The sequence below is a fragment of the Trichoderma camerunense genome, assembly GCF_050948025.1.
Source record: "Trichoderma camerunense strain CBS 138272 chromosome Unknown V8C40scaffold_17, whole genome shotgun sequence".
Classification (NCBI taxonomy): Eukaryota; Fungi; Ascomycota; class Sordariomycetes; order Hypocreales; family Hypocreaceae; genus Trichoderma; species Trichoderma camerunense.
Window position 1 is genome coordinate 247,930 of NW_028145353.1, and position 15,488 is coordinate 263,417.

The window sequence follows — 15,488 nt, forward strand, 5'->3', positions numbered from 1 at the left end:
TTGGCCTCACTATAAATATATGTTGGATGTTGACGTGAGACGCTGAGGGTAGCCAATCCGTCTCACCCAGTACCCAGCCGCCCTCCTCAAGACAATGAGCGCCTCCAGATAACGAAACATGCCCCCGTGATTCCATGCCAAGAAGTGAAAAACGTGGAAATCAGGCCATAAGCCAGGAACTGCCACGGTCGCTTTGTCGTGTTTGGGTTAGTGCCAACGGTGCGCTCTTGGCATCGCGGCTTCAGGGTCTTCCGTTGGCGGAGTCGCTACTTGACTGTGATGAGCCTTATATCTGTCAATTTGCTTTTATGGCCACTTTATCATTAGTGAAATCTAGACTTAAGAACTATTCATAGATCTATTAGACATAAACGGCGCTGGTGTCAGGTAACCAGTCGAAGTAGATGGCATGTAAGTCGGACTAGTTATCACATGTAAGCCGGGATTGAGCTAATGGTGGTTGTTTGAGGATGCTGATCAACCCAATTGCCGAAGACCACGGGGCATGCCAAATATTAAGCTTAAACATGCCGAGCCCTGCAGAATGGGAACTTGAAACCAGCGCAAGTATTTTCACCTGAAGCATCGCATATGATCCTTCTGAGCTTGATAAAAGGCCTATAAGCGATGAAGATAAAACAGCCCTAGGCTTACTAACTCGCTAAACATCTTCAACGTCTACAAGGGGCTAGATCAGATGCCGCGGACCCTATTTATCCAACAAGAGAGAGAGAAAAAAGTCAATACAAAGACGGAATAAGTTGAATCGTGGAGATCATTCAGCACTAGTACAAACGGCACTTCTTTTGCAGGCCGAATTAGAATTTTCCAATGTTGAGCATCATTGAGCGTCATGTAATATGTAAACAGGTATTGACTCGAATGCCTCATGTTGGATGTGATAGATCAAGTATATCTGAAGAATTGGTACGCGCGTCGTCTATAAGTTAAGTCAGGGCACGCATTGATGCGACGTGCCAATACAAGCTTAAAAAGAAAAGTGTTAGAGACTCGTTTCATGGAAGCTCCCGGGCTCCGAACATGTCAATGTTTCGCGTGCAGAACCCCCAATTTGTTTCATTTTATAAGCGATTGTTCAAAACTGGTAACCCAATCCAGCCATCCGGGACGGCAATATGTCTACAGCCTTGACATTGAAGGAAGAAACACGCCCCTCCTCCCCAGACCGGTGCATTGGCCACCCTGATTCAAGATGAACAAATCTGATGGGCCCAGTGGAAATGCCGTTGTGCTTACACGAGAAGAAAGGGATGTAGTGGAAAGAAAACGCCGAATTGCCGACCAGATCTTATACGAGTACCAGCGCCGGCCAGTCCGGTCATTGTTTTCTCACGCTTGGGAAGTGGAAACACTGAGAATTAACACACTCACCCGCAGCGATCATAATGCATCATGGTGGGGATATAAGGCGGATTCTGAAGAGATCTCAAAGTGGACGAAAATCCACATGGTGAGGCGCCAGTATTAGCCGGCGTGCTTTCAGCTGTAAGCGGTGCAAAGACAACAAATGAAGATGGGATGACGGCCGCAGCTAATATCCGCTCGGTGCTGATGGCATCCGGCTATGCTCATCGAAGCGACATCAATGATATACTACGGACGCAGGTGGTTCTCAACCTAGGGGAGTGAGGGTGGTTTTAGCCACTGTGCCATGACAGCATCGCCAAGTGCCCCGTACTAGACTTAGACTATCGCTCTCCGGCAATTGCTTCAGCCTGGTGCGTTCCGCTCTAGGGGTTAAGCTTCGAGATGACCTAGTATTTAAAAATATCTAGGCTGTGTGTGCCTGCGTAGATCCACTGACGAGGGGTGTGTGAGGGAGCTGGAAATGGCCGGGGGTGACCTCTCATATCCTGGATCATTCGCCAGATATTATAAGCTCCGTCCCCTTTCTGGCTGGACTACAATTAGAGCCGACATCCCATCATTTCAGCGCTCATTTTACTTGCATTTCGACCATAACAAACTCATAATATCTTTCTAATTCCTCTATCTTAATATTTACGCATTTTAAAATATGACTCGCTTTGCTCAATTCGCAGCCGTTGCGCTCTCTCTCGCCGCTCCGGCGCTGGCGTCGTGCGACTACGGAACCCATCTTAACCCCCGAAGCGAATCCGTCCCCATCAGCACCTTTGGCTACACCGGACTCACTGGACCTTTGAACTGGTTCGGCCTCAACGAGACGGCCAACAAGCTATGCGCCACGGGCAAGAACCAGTCGCCCATCAACCTGGATTCTTCCATCACCACGGCCCACGGAAGCTCCGTCACCTTCAAGGTCGATGCTTACCCCCATGGCGCCGAGTTTGAGAACCTCGGCACTACCGTCGAGGTGCCCGTCAATGGCTCGCTCGTGGCCGATGGCAAGTCGTATAAGCTGGCTCAGTTCCATTTCCACACTCCTAGTGAGCATCGTGTGGATCTTGAGTACTTTCCCATGGAGGCACACTTTGTCTTTTCAGCTGCAGGTGAGTAAAGGTCATGAGATGCTGTGTCCATCATAAGAGAACTTTATTCAAGATTATGGTTTCTAACGCGAATTTGCTTTCTTCTGTGCTCAATAGACAAGTCCACCGCTGTTGTCGGTTTCTTGATCAACCTCGGCCTCATTCCTGATCCTCTTCTGACCTCGGTTTTCGCCTCCGTCGGCATGATTGCGACTCCTGGCTCGACCACCAGCACAGGTCCTCTTGTGTTTGGTCCTCTTGAGAACCACCTCCACTCAAACACCATCTTCAAGTAAGAGCAAAAGGTTCTTCATATAACGTGCTTGTTTGCTGACCACAATGACCCAGGTACTCTGGCTCTCTGACCACCCCTCCCTGCTCCGAGGGTGTCTCATGGTACATCAGCACCAAGCCCCTAACCATTGACGAAATCACCTATCAGCGCGTCAGGGATGTTGTCAAGTTCAACTCTCGTTACACACAAAACTCCCTTGGCGAGATCAATCTGCTCCAGAACGCTGCCAATGAGCTCTAAATAAGCTTTTGACGCAAGCGCAGGTGTATTTTTGTATATGTACGCATCAGTGTTGACCATTGATGCTTGAGCGATTAGACTGGCATATTCTGGTGGTATTTAAGAAGCGTGTTTGTATAGTAGTAGTCAGGAGGAGGTTTTTAGAGTTGATTCAACCAAAGAAATACAAGTAGGGCATATACCGGTATATACAAACTTAATACTTATATAATTGAACCATCTTCTACTGAAACGGGTCCTCGCTTTCCTGTTGTATTGTTTTGATAAGCTTTCTGTCGGAATACAGAGTCCAATTTCGAGTAGGATTATCACGTCCTTACATATATATAGCTTGGCGAATACAGATAAAAAGGACAATACCTTGCCCAGTCCAAGTGCATTCAAGCCATCTAACATGACATGAGGTACTTGTAGATAGATGGGTACCCATAGTCATCCAAGGGGATACAAGTATACTGCCTACTCGCCTACCAAACAGAAAACACGCGATCAACCTCAGAACCGGATCATAAAGCTACAAGGAATGTTCTACAAAGCATCAGACGCCCAACTATCGCGCTGTATAAGCGACATATATGCTTTATAAGTAGACACAACCTAACCCAGTAGGTCCAGTACTGCTGCGAGTAATAGAGACATCAACGACTATGAAGTTAAATCACAGCCCACTTTAACACGCCCATTTAATAACGGATAGACTCTACAGCCAAGACGCTACTATCACTGCTGGAGCTGTCAGACGCAAATGGTGATTTAAACTCCAAAGTCAAACGGGAGCCGAGCCCGTTGTTGGCCGTGCCGGATTACCTAAAGCGGAATAGCGATGCGGGAGAGGCCGCTTGGGCTCTTCTAAGCAGCAAACGGGGAAAAGACCCTGAAGAAAATAGAGTTGACAGATTGATGCTTTTTTTGCTATTTGAACGCAAGATGAAAGACAGGCAGAGTGTTGTTTTGATTTGGCGGTGAGGTGTTTGATGGTGTGGTTCACTTGCTTTGTGAGGTTAGTTGCTTGTGCTAGGCTAGTGATTACGATTTCACATAGAAGAATTTGCCACTCCTGAGAACAGGAACATAAACATTGGGGGAATTCTGTGTGCTGCTGCTACGGCTAGAGAGCAATTGTTGAGCTGATAGTCGTACCGTAAATTGGGACGTGACATGATAATGAATTGGTTGGTAGGGATTGACAATGGATGGATGCTAATTAACCGCCCATCTCCAGGTTAACCATTAGCTACACGTAGCCACCACCAAAGACGCTGAAGATGCGAGTAAACAAACACCTGCGTCCGCGACATCGTCACTCGTTTCATGTCCCTGACCGCTGGTAATTTGTGGAGCACATCTGCGATGCCATGTACGTGAACGGAGTAGGGCATCGACAGTAGAATTTCAGGCCGTAAGAGCATCCGTGCGATGGCTTTTCTGATAGTTTGGCAGCAAACTCAAACTCAATTGAGGCGCCCCGTCGATGCAAGCACTTTGCGCATCCGCGTCTGACATTTAAGCACTTCAACTCTCGATGTGCTTCACCATTGCTCAATCAATTCGAATCAAATCAAATCAAATCAACCCAACCAACCTCTTCTTTCCAGGACCTGTTGCAGCGGTCTTGTACCTGTAGCGCCTAACCCATCCCGCGATTCACCAATCACGCCCCAGGTCGACCCGGCAACCAGCATAAACAAACCCACCTTCAGGAGGCTGGGCCAACCATGCGAAGCCACATCTGCACGCACTGCAGCTCATGCCATATTTGACTATCACATCTCACCTGTGGTCGGGCATCTCTGATCCTTTCCCCCTCGTGCCTTTTTTTTTCTTTCCTTTTTTGCTATTTGCCCTCGTGGAATCAATTGTATCATCAAATCATAATACATACATACAGTGGGCGTCAGTTTTGTTGGGTCACTGTAGCGAATTGAGCAATTTGTTTATCCGTACATAATCCAACCCACCGACTTGACTGGACAATATTGCTTGTCCCGTCTCTGTCCCTGTCATTCTCTCTCCCCCCCGCCACTTTACTTTACTACCTCCATACATATCCACCGTCCTTTTGTCTCTCGCTAGAGGCAGCAGGATCCGGATTTTGAACACTCACTCTAGCATGGAAGACTACCGCTACGAAGACGAGAGTGTGAATCCCGACTACGACGACGACACCATGTCCCAACCCGACGGCGCAGACAACGGCTCGCACGAGGGCCATGACGACGACGTCTTCAGCGACAACAGCCCGCGCAGCTCCATGGGCTCCATGTCCGAGGGCGACCCGCGCAAGACGGGCCACGATGGCCTGCGGTCGCCGCGCATCTCCGACATCCAGCAGCAGTACGACGAGGGCGAATATCAAAAGGTAACGCCGCGATCGTCGCTGAGGTCTGCCTCGGCCAAGGTCACCTCGCCCACTGAGGGTTCTGGTTCTGGCATTCCTCGCTCAGGCCGTCGCAGCGCCTTGCCCACCGTCTCTCGCTTGGGTTCGCCCAGCCTGTCTGCTCAGTATTCGGCCAAAAAGACGCCGCCGCGCTTCAAGAAGAACGACCCACCCCTGGTGCTTCTGCACGTCACCCTGCTGCCGCTGAGGTGGGCGTGGGGCGATGTCCTGGACGAGGCCAAGACTAGCGAGCTCAGCGAGGGCGTCAAGACTCTGCGCGAGGCCTGGCGACAGCTGGAGGACACCATTGGCGACACCATCCAGGACCGTGGCGTCCTCTTGCCTCACCCGCAAAACGACTTTGAGGTCATGGAGGAGCGTCTCCTGGAGGCGCTGGAGCTGCCCTTTAAGAGCCGCGCGCGCATCCTCGAGTGCGGCCACTACCTCGGCCCTTCCAATGAGATGCCCTTTGCCGATGAGCATGACAGCGAGGACGACGAAACCACCTACGACGACGATGGGTCGGCTCGTGTAAGCGCGTCCAAGAAGGACACCCATTGGTGCACCACCTGCTCTTGCGAGATTCCCGTCGATGCTCTGGGAGCTGGCAAGATTTACCGCGTCAAGGTCTATGCTAGCAACGGCCTGCTGAGGGCCGGTGCGTGGGAGGCCTGCTGGAAGGAGATGGAACGTGTCGACATTGAGATAGAACCCATGATGGACGCCAAGCTCCAAGATGAGATGGTGCACCTTGCGGCGCGCCAAGACAAAATCCTCTCCAAGAGCAGAGCAGGCAGGCGACGTCTCTCATCTCGCATCCAGGATGTTGAGGACGAGCGGGAAGATGAAGACTTTGATGAATCTTTCGTTGGAAAAGAAAGAAGTGCATCGCGACGATCTGTGTCATACGATAAGACCTCGCCCGGATACCGCGAGATGCACGGGGAGAAACAGGACAAGTCGCAGAGCCGCTTCAAGGCTGGCAGCTTCCCCGACATGGTTGTCAATGCCTTTAAGAAGCTGCTGGACGACAAGAGGAATCTCGCCATTCTCCTGCTGAGCGCCCTGACTGTGGTGGTTGCTCTCCGTGGCGGCGTCAACAACAAATTCTACGACGAAATCAGCCCCTTCCAGCAACCTGAGCTGACCAACTCCTTTGAAACGCCGACCACAGTCGTGACTGACGGTGTTGGCGAGGAGGGAGAGGCGCAAGAGGGAGATGAGGAGCTTTCATTCTCTCCCTCCTCGATCATTGGCAATCTGTTTACATCCCAGGCAAATGACGGCGAGAACCCCTGTGCTGCCGTGGAGCCACAGACCGTGACTGCCACTGTTACGGAGGTGTCCAACGTAGCTCGTACCGAGATGCCGGAAGCCGATGGCGACTTGTTCGCGGATGAAGACGACGAGCTCCCTGAGGATGAGGCTTTTGCATCCTCAGACAATTTTTTCTTGGGAGATGGTATCATGGATGAGGAGGAACTCAAGGGTGCTGGAGGAGGATCACAAGGGCAGAGTGACTGGCAGTGGGGAAGCCCCTTCAAGTTTCCCTGGTAATTTCTTCTTTTTCTCTTCTTCTTTCTCTTTAACCCGTTTGACCAGCGATGACGAAGAATACCATTGATGTAAGTAACGAGCTGGAGGATGCAATTAAATATGCCGCAACGAATATTTTATGTTTATTTTTGGAGGAGATTTTGTAGCTAGAACGAGGTCAATTGCGTATAATACGAGTGGAAAATTGTTGTACAAAGGTGTTTGTTGTTGGATGATGCCTTGGTGGTTGATTGGCCTTGACCTATGCGTTTGCCTGTCTATTGTTATATAGAGTATTAAAACTGAAGGAATAATACAGTAGTCTTTTATTTTCTCAAGCATCTTCCTGCTCTTCTTGATGTTTTGCTTCTTGATCAATGCAAGTTGAGACAAGCTATGCATGCAATCGTGTCTTACTCACCGGTGCTGTGCAGATGCTGAAGAATATCTGCACATATGCAATGCTGACAGCTCCCCACCACTTCTTGTCCCTCCCTACCTCGGCATTCCGTGTCTCCTGATTTTCCGGGCGCATACTGATTGACGCGAAGTACACGTTGCCAAATCGAAGAGGTCGTGTCTGAAATGTATGTATATTATTAGAGAAATCGACAAAAAGACAAAGCGCTATATCCACCTGTTCAAACCCTATGTCGCTGTAAAAAAATGAAGAATGATGATGAGCCCAAAGATAATTTTCAACAGTTCCCCCCTTTCTAAAGCCTGTCCAATGCACAAAGGTAGATGAGTTTTTTCGTTACAATATTTGTTTTCTTTCCCGTCATAAAAAGCTCCATGTATGTAATTCCCCTTTGTTTTTACAACCTGATGTAAATATCCATGCAGTCGATCCTCCACTCCCGCTTGCCCAGCAAGTTACGCAGCCACTCGACGCCCAAGCCAGTCCACTCGTTGCGCAGCACGGCGATCTCCTCCGCAGCGGCGCGGGCAGCGGCTTTAGCTGTGGAATTGACCATGTCGACGAGGGTGTCGTTGAAGGCGAGGGCGAGGGCGTGCGAGTCTTGATCGTCGACGGGTAGCGGGAGGGAAGAAGGAGGTCGGGGGAGGAACCAGTTGCTGCTGAGGTCGAAGAAGCAGCGGTCGGACCAGTTGCACGAGGTGAGGAAGAGGATGAGGAGGAGGACGGAGCAGTAGACGCAGGGGCGGTTGAGGAAGTAGGTGCAGATGAAGAAGAGGAGGATGAAGGCGGGCGAGGCGTTTGTCGGGATGAAGAGGAGCGGGAGCCAGCTGTTTGTTGGTGTTGTTGGTTAGCATTTTGTGTTGGAGATTGGCGAGTATTGCGTATTGTATCATAGAGGGAGAGAATGCGTGTGTGGTGATTGGGAGACGAACCTTCGGAGGCAAAACATGGTTACTGGATGGTTTGCGATTTGTCAAGATTTATTGGTGTTTTGTTGGGCTTGTCGGTATGAAGCTTTAAGCTTGAATCAGAAGCAAAAAAGGTGGCGAGGCTTTGGGCGGATTTTTTATGACGCCGAGACTTGACTGCTGAGCATGTGGCGGGTGGGGAGACAACAAGCCATATAGAGTTTCAGCAGCTAAAGGGAGTTCTGATGGGAGTGAAAGACAAGTGTATGTAAGCAAGAAGGAATTATTACAATAGATAGACAGAAAAGGGAAAAAAAAGAGGGGATTTGATGTGAATGGATGCGAATTATGAGCAGTCAATCCTTATGGGAAAGCGAGGTAGTATTTTCGGAATAGATTGAGCGAATGATGGCTGCAAGTTGAATGTTTGTAAGACGAGGTAAAGCAAAGCCGTGTAAACCCGGCAAAACTACGTGAGGCTGGGGAAACGGAGAAACAAAACAAAACAGAGACAGGTTGCGCCACACGAGGCTGAGAACAAGGCCATTCTGTTGTCTCCTTTTTCTTCTCAGCCCTTTTCTTCCTTGTTTGAAGAGTTTCCTAAACAAGAAGCTTGTTGTGCTACATGTGCAACATACCGGGCTACATGCGTATCTTATCTTTGTCCCTTGCTATCGGATAAGCGATAGCCTGGGGTTGGTCTGTTGGCTGCAAAGTTTTCTCTTCTCTTGTATTTGTCCCTTTTCTTCTCCCTTTATCGTGCCTCTCTGTCTTCGGGCTTTTGTGGTTGGGCATCTGTGACGTGCTTTAGGTGTGTGTGTGAGCTGGCAGCTGTGGGTACTTGCTAGTGTTAGTGACCGACATATTCTTTCGATGTGGTTTGTGGGTTTATCGTTTGTTGCCTGATGCGAGTGTCTCAGTGCGTAGTTTTTCTTCCCCAGGTTTTTCTTGTACCAGGTTTCATTTTTTCTACTTTCATTTTCCGCCTTTTCTTATCCTTGTTGTGAACAACCTCTCCGTACTGCTGTAGTATCCGTAAATCTTCAACTCCTTCTTTTTGAAGGTTCCTGGTTCACGCTGACTAACCCGCACACAACCGGCAAAAGCCCGTGCGCACTGTCGAGCCGCAAACTGGTGGGATACAGGCGGCTGCTCTAGCGGAGGCTCCAGTGCGAGCAGCCACCTAGAGCCTGAGCACTAGCGCTCTTTAGCTGCCCGTGCAAATTGATAGCAAGGCTGCTCAAGTGAATTGTTACCCAACTTGGGCCAAGTTTTTTTTTCTCCCAGAGTACCTTACTTCCCGTGTTCGGCACAACTCCTTAACTCAACAACTCTGCTTTAACCACCGACATTTTCTCTTCTTTCTCTCTTCACCTCTAATCTCCCCCCATCCTCTTCCTCCTCCTTGGCATCATCCTTCATCTTCCTCCACCGTCAGAGGCCTCTTCTACCCCTCCAAATCAACAAAAAAACAATCGCAACAAGGGGTCTCTCCACTTCGTTTACCTCGCTCTCACGCGCAGCGCGGAAGCGGCAGTCATCTGCATTGCATCGCATCGCCGCGTCTCCCAATTCGCAGCTCGTCTCCATCATGGATCTGCCTCCTGCACCGACTCCGCCCGTCTCTGGCGGCATTGGACCCAACTCGGATCGCACTGCCAATCTGCTCAACTTGCTCAAGTTTAGTGGCCCCGGCTCGTCGAGGGAGCCGCTGCAGCCGTCGACCCAGAGCCATGGCCAGAGCCAGGGTCAAGCCCAAGCCCAAGCTCACCCTCAGGCTCAGGCCCAGCCCCAGGCTCCGCTGCCTTCTTCCTCGTCCCAGCAGGCCGAGTCGTCCTCCCAATCCCACCATCAACCTCAGCCTTCGGCCCAGCAGCAGCAGCAGAAGCCTGAGCGGCAAGACCTCGAGGCAGAAGACGACGACGACGAAGACGACGACGCAGACTACCGTATCCATAAACATCACCAGATGCAGTCGCCGAACCAGTTCTCGACCCGCATTCACCAGCCTGCCCCCACGGCAGCCGACCCAACTGGCCTGCTCGCCGCCCTTATGAGAGGCGGCCACGACTTTGAAGAGCCCAAACCAGCTCCCACGCCGCCGCAGACGCAGGCCCAGCCCGTCAATCCGTTTGCACGCGAAACGCCGCCTGCAGACAGCACCTCATATCTGCTCAACCTTCTCAGGCCCAAGCCTTCTCAGACCGACCAGCCGCTCTTGGTTGAGGCCGCACGCTCTGTCGACACTCCGCAATCGCAGGAGCATCTGTCAGAGACCAGCAGCCGTTACTACGGACATCATTCGCAGCAACAGCCGCAGGGCCAACAGCACCAGCAGCAGCCTTTGAGCTCATATCACACGCAGGGTGGCTTTCAGCACCAGGCTGACGCGTTGGCCGGCCATGGCCATGGTGGCCCCAATCCCATCTTCTCGCCTATCCAGAAGGAACCCGCAGATGTGTCGGTGATTTACCAGGCGCTGGCTGGCACGCTCAACCAGATGTCGCCTCACAGCGCCAGCAGTGTCCACGGCTCTGCCCCGCCTCCTTTCCACATCTTGAAAAAGGACCAGAGCTCACCAGCGGGCTCCAATCCCTTTGGTGGCAGCGAGCGAAGTCCTCTTCAGAGCCCTCCTCAGCAGTTCAGACACGGCCTTGACCGTGCTTCGTCGCTCCATTCTCATCACTCGCACCACTCGCATCACTCTCAGCATTCGCATCACTCCACCCAGCAGTCCCTCAAGCAGACACCCCCAACTTCAGACTTTGGTAGCTTCGTCAATATTGACAAGAACAGAGAGACTGTCTCCGAGGCTGTTCATGACCTCGCTAGCCGAGCCGACCGCGATGCCCAGGATGCTCTGGATCGAGCTGAGCGTGAGACCGTGTCCAATTATGCCGAGAGCGCTACCATCAAGCCTCACGACGAGAGTGATTGGGTGCAGCCGTCCAACTACTCTGACGCTACTCGCTCCATTGAGAAGCACACCATCGAGGACATCAAGTCTGGCTATGAGCATCGTGGCTATGGCTCCTCTGAAGAGCGTCTTTCAAAGGATGCTCCGGAGCCCAGGGACATTGATAACCACGTCATTGCCGACAGCTGGGAGAGCGCCGACCAGGACGAGATTGTAGTCATTGAGGAAAAGGAGGCGCCTTCTGTCAAGGTCTACAACTTCCCAATGAAGCCGTGGATCTCCATCACGCTTCAGGAAGATACGACTGAGCCTCGACCACAGTTCCGAGAGGAGTCGATCATGGATGTTGCTCATCTCAAGAAGGACTTTGACCAGATCGACCGTAACCTGTACACCGCTTCCCAGACGTACATGACGCACGGCATGTCCAAGCAGGGTGGCCTGCGTGTCATTCGTCAGGACGATGGAAAGGACGCAAAGGTGTTTAGAGACACCAAGGACCGCATCTTCAACGTCGCAATGTCCGTCACCCCACACGACTACGATGGTGTTTCCCGGGAAGCTATCATCGGTACCGGCATCAGCGGCACCGTCTACTGGGTCCAGATCAAGGACGGCGAGAAGGATCACCTCGAGGATCCCCATCTGGAGCAGTACGGCTTCGCCCTGCCCCCGATCAACTCACAGGAAGGTGACGCCCCCGGAGGTGCCCTCAAGACTCGCGCCCGTGCTTCCACCAACCACCCCGAATTTTTCGCCGTCGGCCGTGGCAAGTCCATCCACTTCATCTGGCCATCCTTTATCCTGCAAAACAACCTGTTCAAGCCTGGACACGATCGCGTTGCCGACACCGAGGCATTGCTCAGCCAATGCTCCCTCAAGATCAACACTGGCAAGGCTGGTAAGGACTTTACCTTTAGCCAGGACGACAGTGTCATTGTCTCTCTGGATAAATCTGGCCGCGTCAAGTTTTGGGATGTTCGCGATCTTACCGCCGTCAAGGAGGGCTCGGATCCTCGCAACCCCGCGCCCGCCCACTCGCACCTCGAGGTCAACGAGCCTCTCATGACCCTGGCCAGCACCCCCGAAGGCGAAAAGGCCTGGCCAACATCCGTCCTGCTTCTCGACAAGCAGCGCCCTTACCAGAAACGGTGTGCGCTGCGGTACATGATTGTCGGCATGAAGCAGAACCACACCCTGCAGCTCTGGGATCTCGCCCTGGGCAAGCCCGTCCAGGAGTTCAACCTCCCCCACAGCAAGGAGTCCGACGCCGTCTGCAGTGTCATGTATCACCCGTCCAGTGGTATGATCATCATCGGCCACCCCACCCGGAACTCGGTCTACTTCGCCCACCTCTCGGCCCCCAAGTACAACCTTAAGAGCGTGTCCCAAGCCGAGTACATCCAGAAGCTCGTTTCCCAGGACCCTTCGATCCCCCAGCCTGATAGTACCGCTGTCATCAGCGGTGTCCGCGAGTACTCTTTTGATAACCGCGGTATCCTCCGCAGCTTGGATATACTTGCCAATCCCGCCATGGTCCAGGACACTGATGAGCCCACGCTGTTTGAGCTGTATGCCATGCACTCCAAGGGCGTTGCTTGCCTTATGGTGAAGCAGGCTGAGCTCGGATGGTCCAAGGACAACAAGGTGCTCGACCCTGTCGATGCTGTTGATGTAGGCGTTGTCTCAGTGTCCAAGTTAAAGACACCCGTGCAGGCGGACGTCACCAATGGTACTTCAGAGCATGCTGCCGTTCCTACTCCTGTTCGCATTGCTACCCGCACTGTCGCGAGGGACCTTGCTCCACCACAGTCTCAAGTCGCCGCCGCTTCCTCCTCGGAAGCAGCTACTCCTCGGGGCATCATTGAGCAACCTGCTGTTGTTACCCCAGCCAAGCTCAAGGGCGACGCCAAGGAGGTTGAGACGCCCGGACAGTCATCGAAGGAAAACCACCCCGAGAAGCCCGAGCGCAAACAACGTAAGAAGAAGGGCAAGGATGCCGAAGTCAACGCCAATGGATCGGCGCCATCGCATAAGGGCGAGGGTGCCGCCAACAAGGGCGCCTCCGGCAGCCTTGCTGGCGTTGGTGGCCTCTCGTCTGAAGCATTCGATTCTACGATTAGCAGTCTGGAGACTAGACTCGGGGCTGTCATGTCTGACACCTTCAAGTCTTCGCTGAACAATCTGCACAGCAAAATGAACGACACCGCTCGCGCTAGGGACGACAACTTTAACCAGCACCAGCGGAAACTTCTCGACATGGTTTCGGATATATTGAACGAGAACACCCAGAAGGTGCTCGAGACTTTGATCCACCAGCAGTTTACCGACGTGGTCATTCCCACTTTTAGCGACAAGACCAGCCAGGCCGTTTCTGACATGGTCCAGAACAAGCTGCAGGCCAACGTGGCGTCGTCTGTCCAGAAGGAGATTCAGTCTGCCCTACCCCATGCCGTTAGCCGCTCGCTACGATCCAACGACTTCATCAATGCCATTTCTGATAGAGTCAGCAATGTGGTTTCCACGAATGTTCAGCAAGAGGTTCTCTCCACCTTGACTCAGCGTCTGGCGCCCACTTTCAACAACATTGCGACCCAGGCGGCTCAGCGCGTGGCCACCGATATCCACAAGCAGTACCACGACCAGTTTGAGCAGATGAAGGCGCAGCACGCTGCCGACAACAACAAGATCGATCAGCTCCTGTCCTACGTTACCCGACTGACGGACATGGTATCCACAATGGCAGCCTCGCAGTCCTCGCTTCAAGCCGAGTTCATCAAGTTCAAGCAGCAACCCGTTGAGCTTCCCGTCGGTGTTGCTGGTGGCGTCAACATCCCGCACCCCGCCAGCGTCGCACACAGCGTCGGATCTCATGGTTACGCTAACACTGTGGCCAGCCACCGCCCGAGCTTCCCGCCCAGCCAGCCGCCCAGCCAGGGCCCTAGCCATGGCCAACAGCAATACGGCAGCCCTCAGTATATGCGCGGATCCCAGCACGTGGCAAGCCCGCACGGCTCTGCTCCCCCTTCGGAGCACGTTGGACCTGTCAACAACGTGACTGCGCTTGCCGGCGCCTATGCTAGCCAGATGAGCAAGACCGAGGCCGAGGCCGACAATGACCTCTTGCAACGTATCCGGGTGATTGAACAGGCCATCTCTGAGAACCGTCTGCAGGACGCCATGATCCAATGGATCCAGAGCGGTCGCGAGACTGAAATCTTCCGTCGCTGCTTGAGCCGATATCCTCCTGGCAAGTTTGACGGCCTCCAGCCGTTGATGCTGCTCGTCGTGATTGCGACCATTTCCAAGGACTTGAAGCCGAACCCGCGATTGAAGGAAGAGGTTGAGTGGATTGAGATGGCTGTGAGGGCGTTTAGCGCCAGCTTGCCCAACTACGTGAGTTTTCCCCTTCCACTGACTGTTTAAAAACAGCGCCAGATATGCTAACATTTATCGCTTTTACAGAACTGGGATGATGACACTTCTCGCGAAGTCATGAAGAGCACGTCACAGACGATGCAGTTGCTCATTAACCGCGTGCAGCCCTTGATTGCTGGTATCCAGGACGGCTTCCCCACCGATCCCTTCCTGGCCAACCTTGAGAGAGGCAAGCTGGACTGGATTGTGCGAGCATCCGAACACATCCTGTCTACCTTTTACTAGACGACATCAATGATGGGCTTTTCTTATCATGTCAATTTACTTTATCCGTCTTTTTTTTGAGCATGATTCCCAAGCTATTGCTTTTCGGAGGCACGGTTGATTTTTTTTTACCATTTCCAAGCTCATCGTTTTTGAGATTAACAGAGGCAATACTGCGGCTCTTGATGCAATGTTTTCATAGCCTGCTATAGTCTCTGATCCTTTTAGACATGACTGCAAAGACAAAATTTTGCGCACTTGACGATTCGGTGTATATTGGGAGGGATGAGAGAGCATATGCATTTTTTGCGCTGCACAACTTGCACATTTGCGGACTATCAAGTCTAGGCGTGATGGACATATTCGGTTTTGTTTTGTTTTTCCCTCAGCTATCAACGGTTCATCTATTCTCTATTTTTGCTGCCTTTTGTCCTTGCTGCTGGATACATGCTCCCCAAGTCTCTTTTGCGAGGAGAGGCGCGGGAATGCCAATGTCGAGCAGTCTTAGGAAAGCTTTTTCGCATTGACGAAATTTGTTCAAGGGAGAGGAAGGGGACAATGATACCAAAAAGTTAGTTTGCAAATCTGCACGCGCGCCGACATGTTTGGATGCGATGGGAGGAGGGCAGAGTTGAATGGGAGTGGAGGTTTCTTTATTTTCGGGGTTTACTTTTTTCGTTT

The 15,488-nt window shown here is 52.1% G+C and overlaps 4 protein-coding genes across 4 annotated transcripts; 3 read left to right on the forward strand and 1 right to left on the reverse strand.

The window, feature by feature from the left end:
- Nucleotides 1-1,925: 1,925 nt before the first annotated feature.
- Nucleotides 1,926-3,174, forward strand: V8C40DRAFT_281657 (carbonic anhydrase family protein). Its single transcript, XM_083221647.1, has 3 exons — nt 1,926-2,492; nt 2,589-2,763; nt 2,820-3,174. Exons 1-3 carry the CDS (start codon nt 2,039-2,041, stop codon nt 3,004-3,006), a joined length of 816 nt encoding a protein of 271 aa, XP_083069762.1. The 5' UTR covers nt 1,926-2,038; the 3' UTR covers nt 3,007-3,174.
- A 1,532-nt stretch (nt 3,175-4,706) lies between these two features.
- Nucleotides 4,707-7,257, forward strand: V8C40DRAFT_253147 (uncharacterized protein). Its single transcript, XM_083217537.1, has one exon. It carries the CDS (start codon nt 5,117-5,119, stop codon nt 6,938-6,940), a length of 1,824 nt encoding a protein of 607 aa, XP_083069763.1. The 5' UTR covers nt 4,707-5,116; the 3' UTR covers nt 6,941-7,257.
- Nucleotides 7,258-7,444: 187 nt separating this feature from the next.
- V8C40DRAFT_253149 (bladder cancer-related protein BC10-domain-containing protein) lies at nt 7,445-8,828 on the reverse strand. The gene is made up of 2 exons (XM_083217538.1): nt 8,273-8,828; nt 7,445-8,167 (listed from the first exon to the last, which is right to left on the reverse strand). Exons 1-2 carry the CDS (start codon nt 8,287-8,289, stop codon nt 7,738-7,740), a joined length of 447 nt encoding a protein of 148 aa, XP_083069764.1. The 5' UTR covers nt 8,290-8,828; the 3' UTR covers nt 7,445-7,737.
- Nucleotides 8,829-9,539: 711 nt separating this feature from the next.
- On the forward strand, nt 9,540-14,933 carry V8C40DRAFT_74951 (uncharacterized protein). Its single transcript, XM_083223388.1, has 2 exons — nt 9,540-14,561; nt 14,631-14,933. Exons 1-2 carry the CDS (start codon nt 9,840-9,842, stop codon nt 14,826-14,828), a joined length of 4,920 nt encoding a protein of 1,639 aa, XP_083069765.1. The 5' UTR covers nt 9,540-9,839; the 3' UTR covers nt 14,829-14,933.
- Nucleotides 14,934-15,488: the final 555 nt, after the last annotated feature.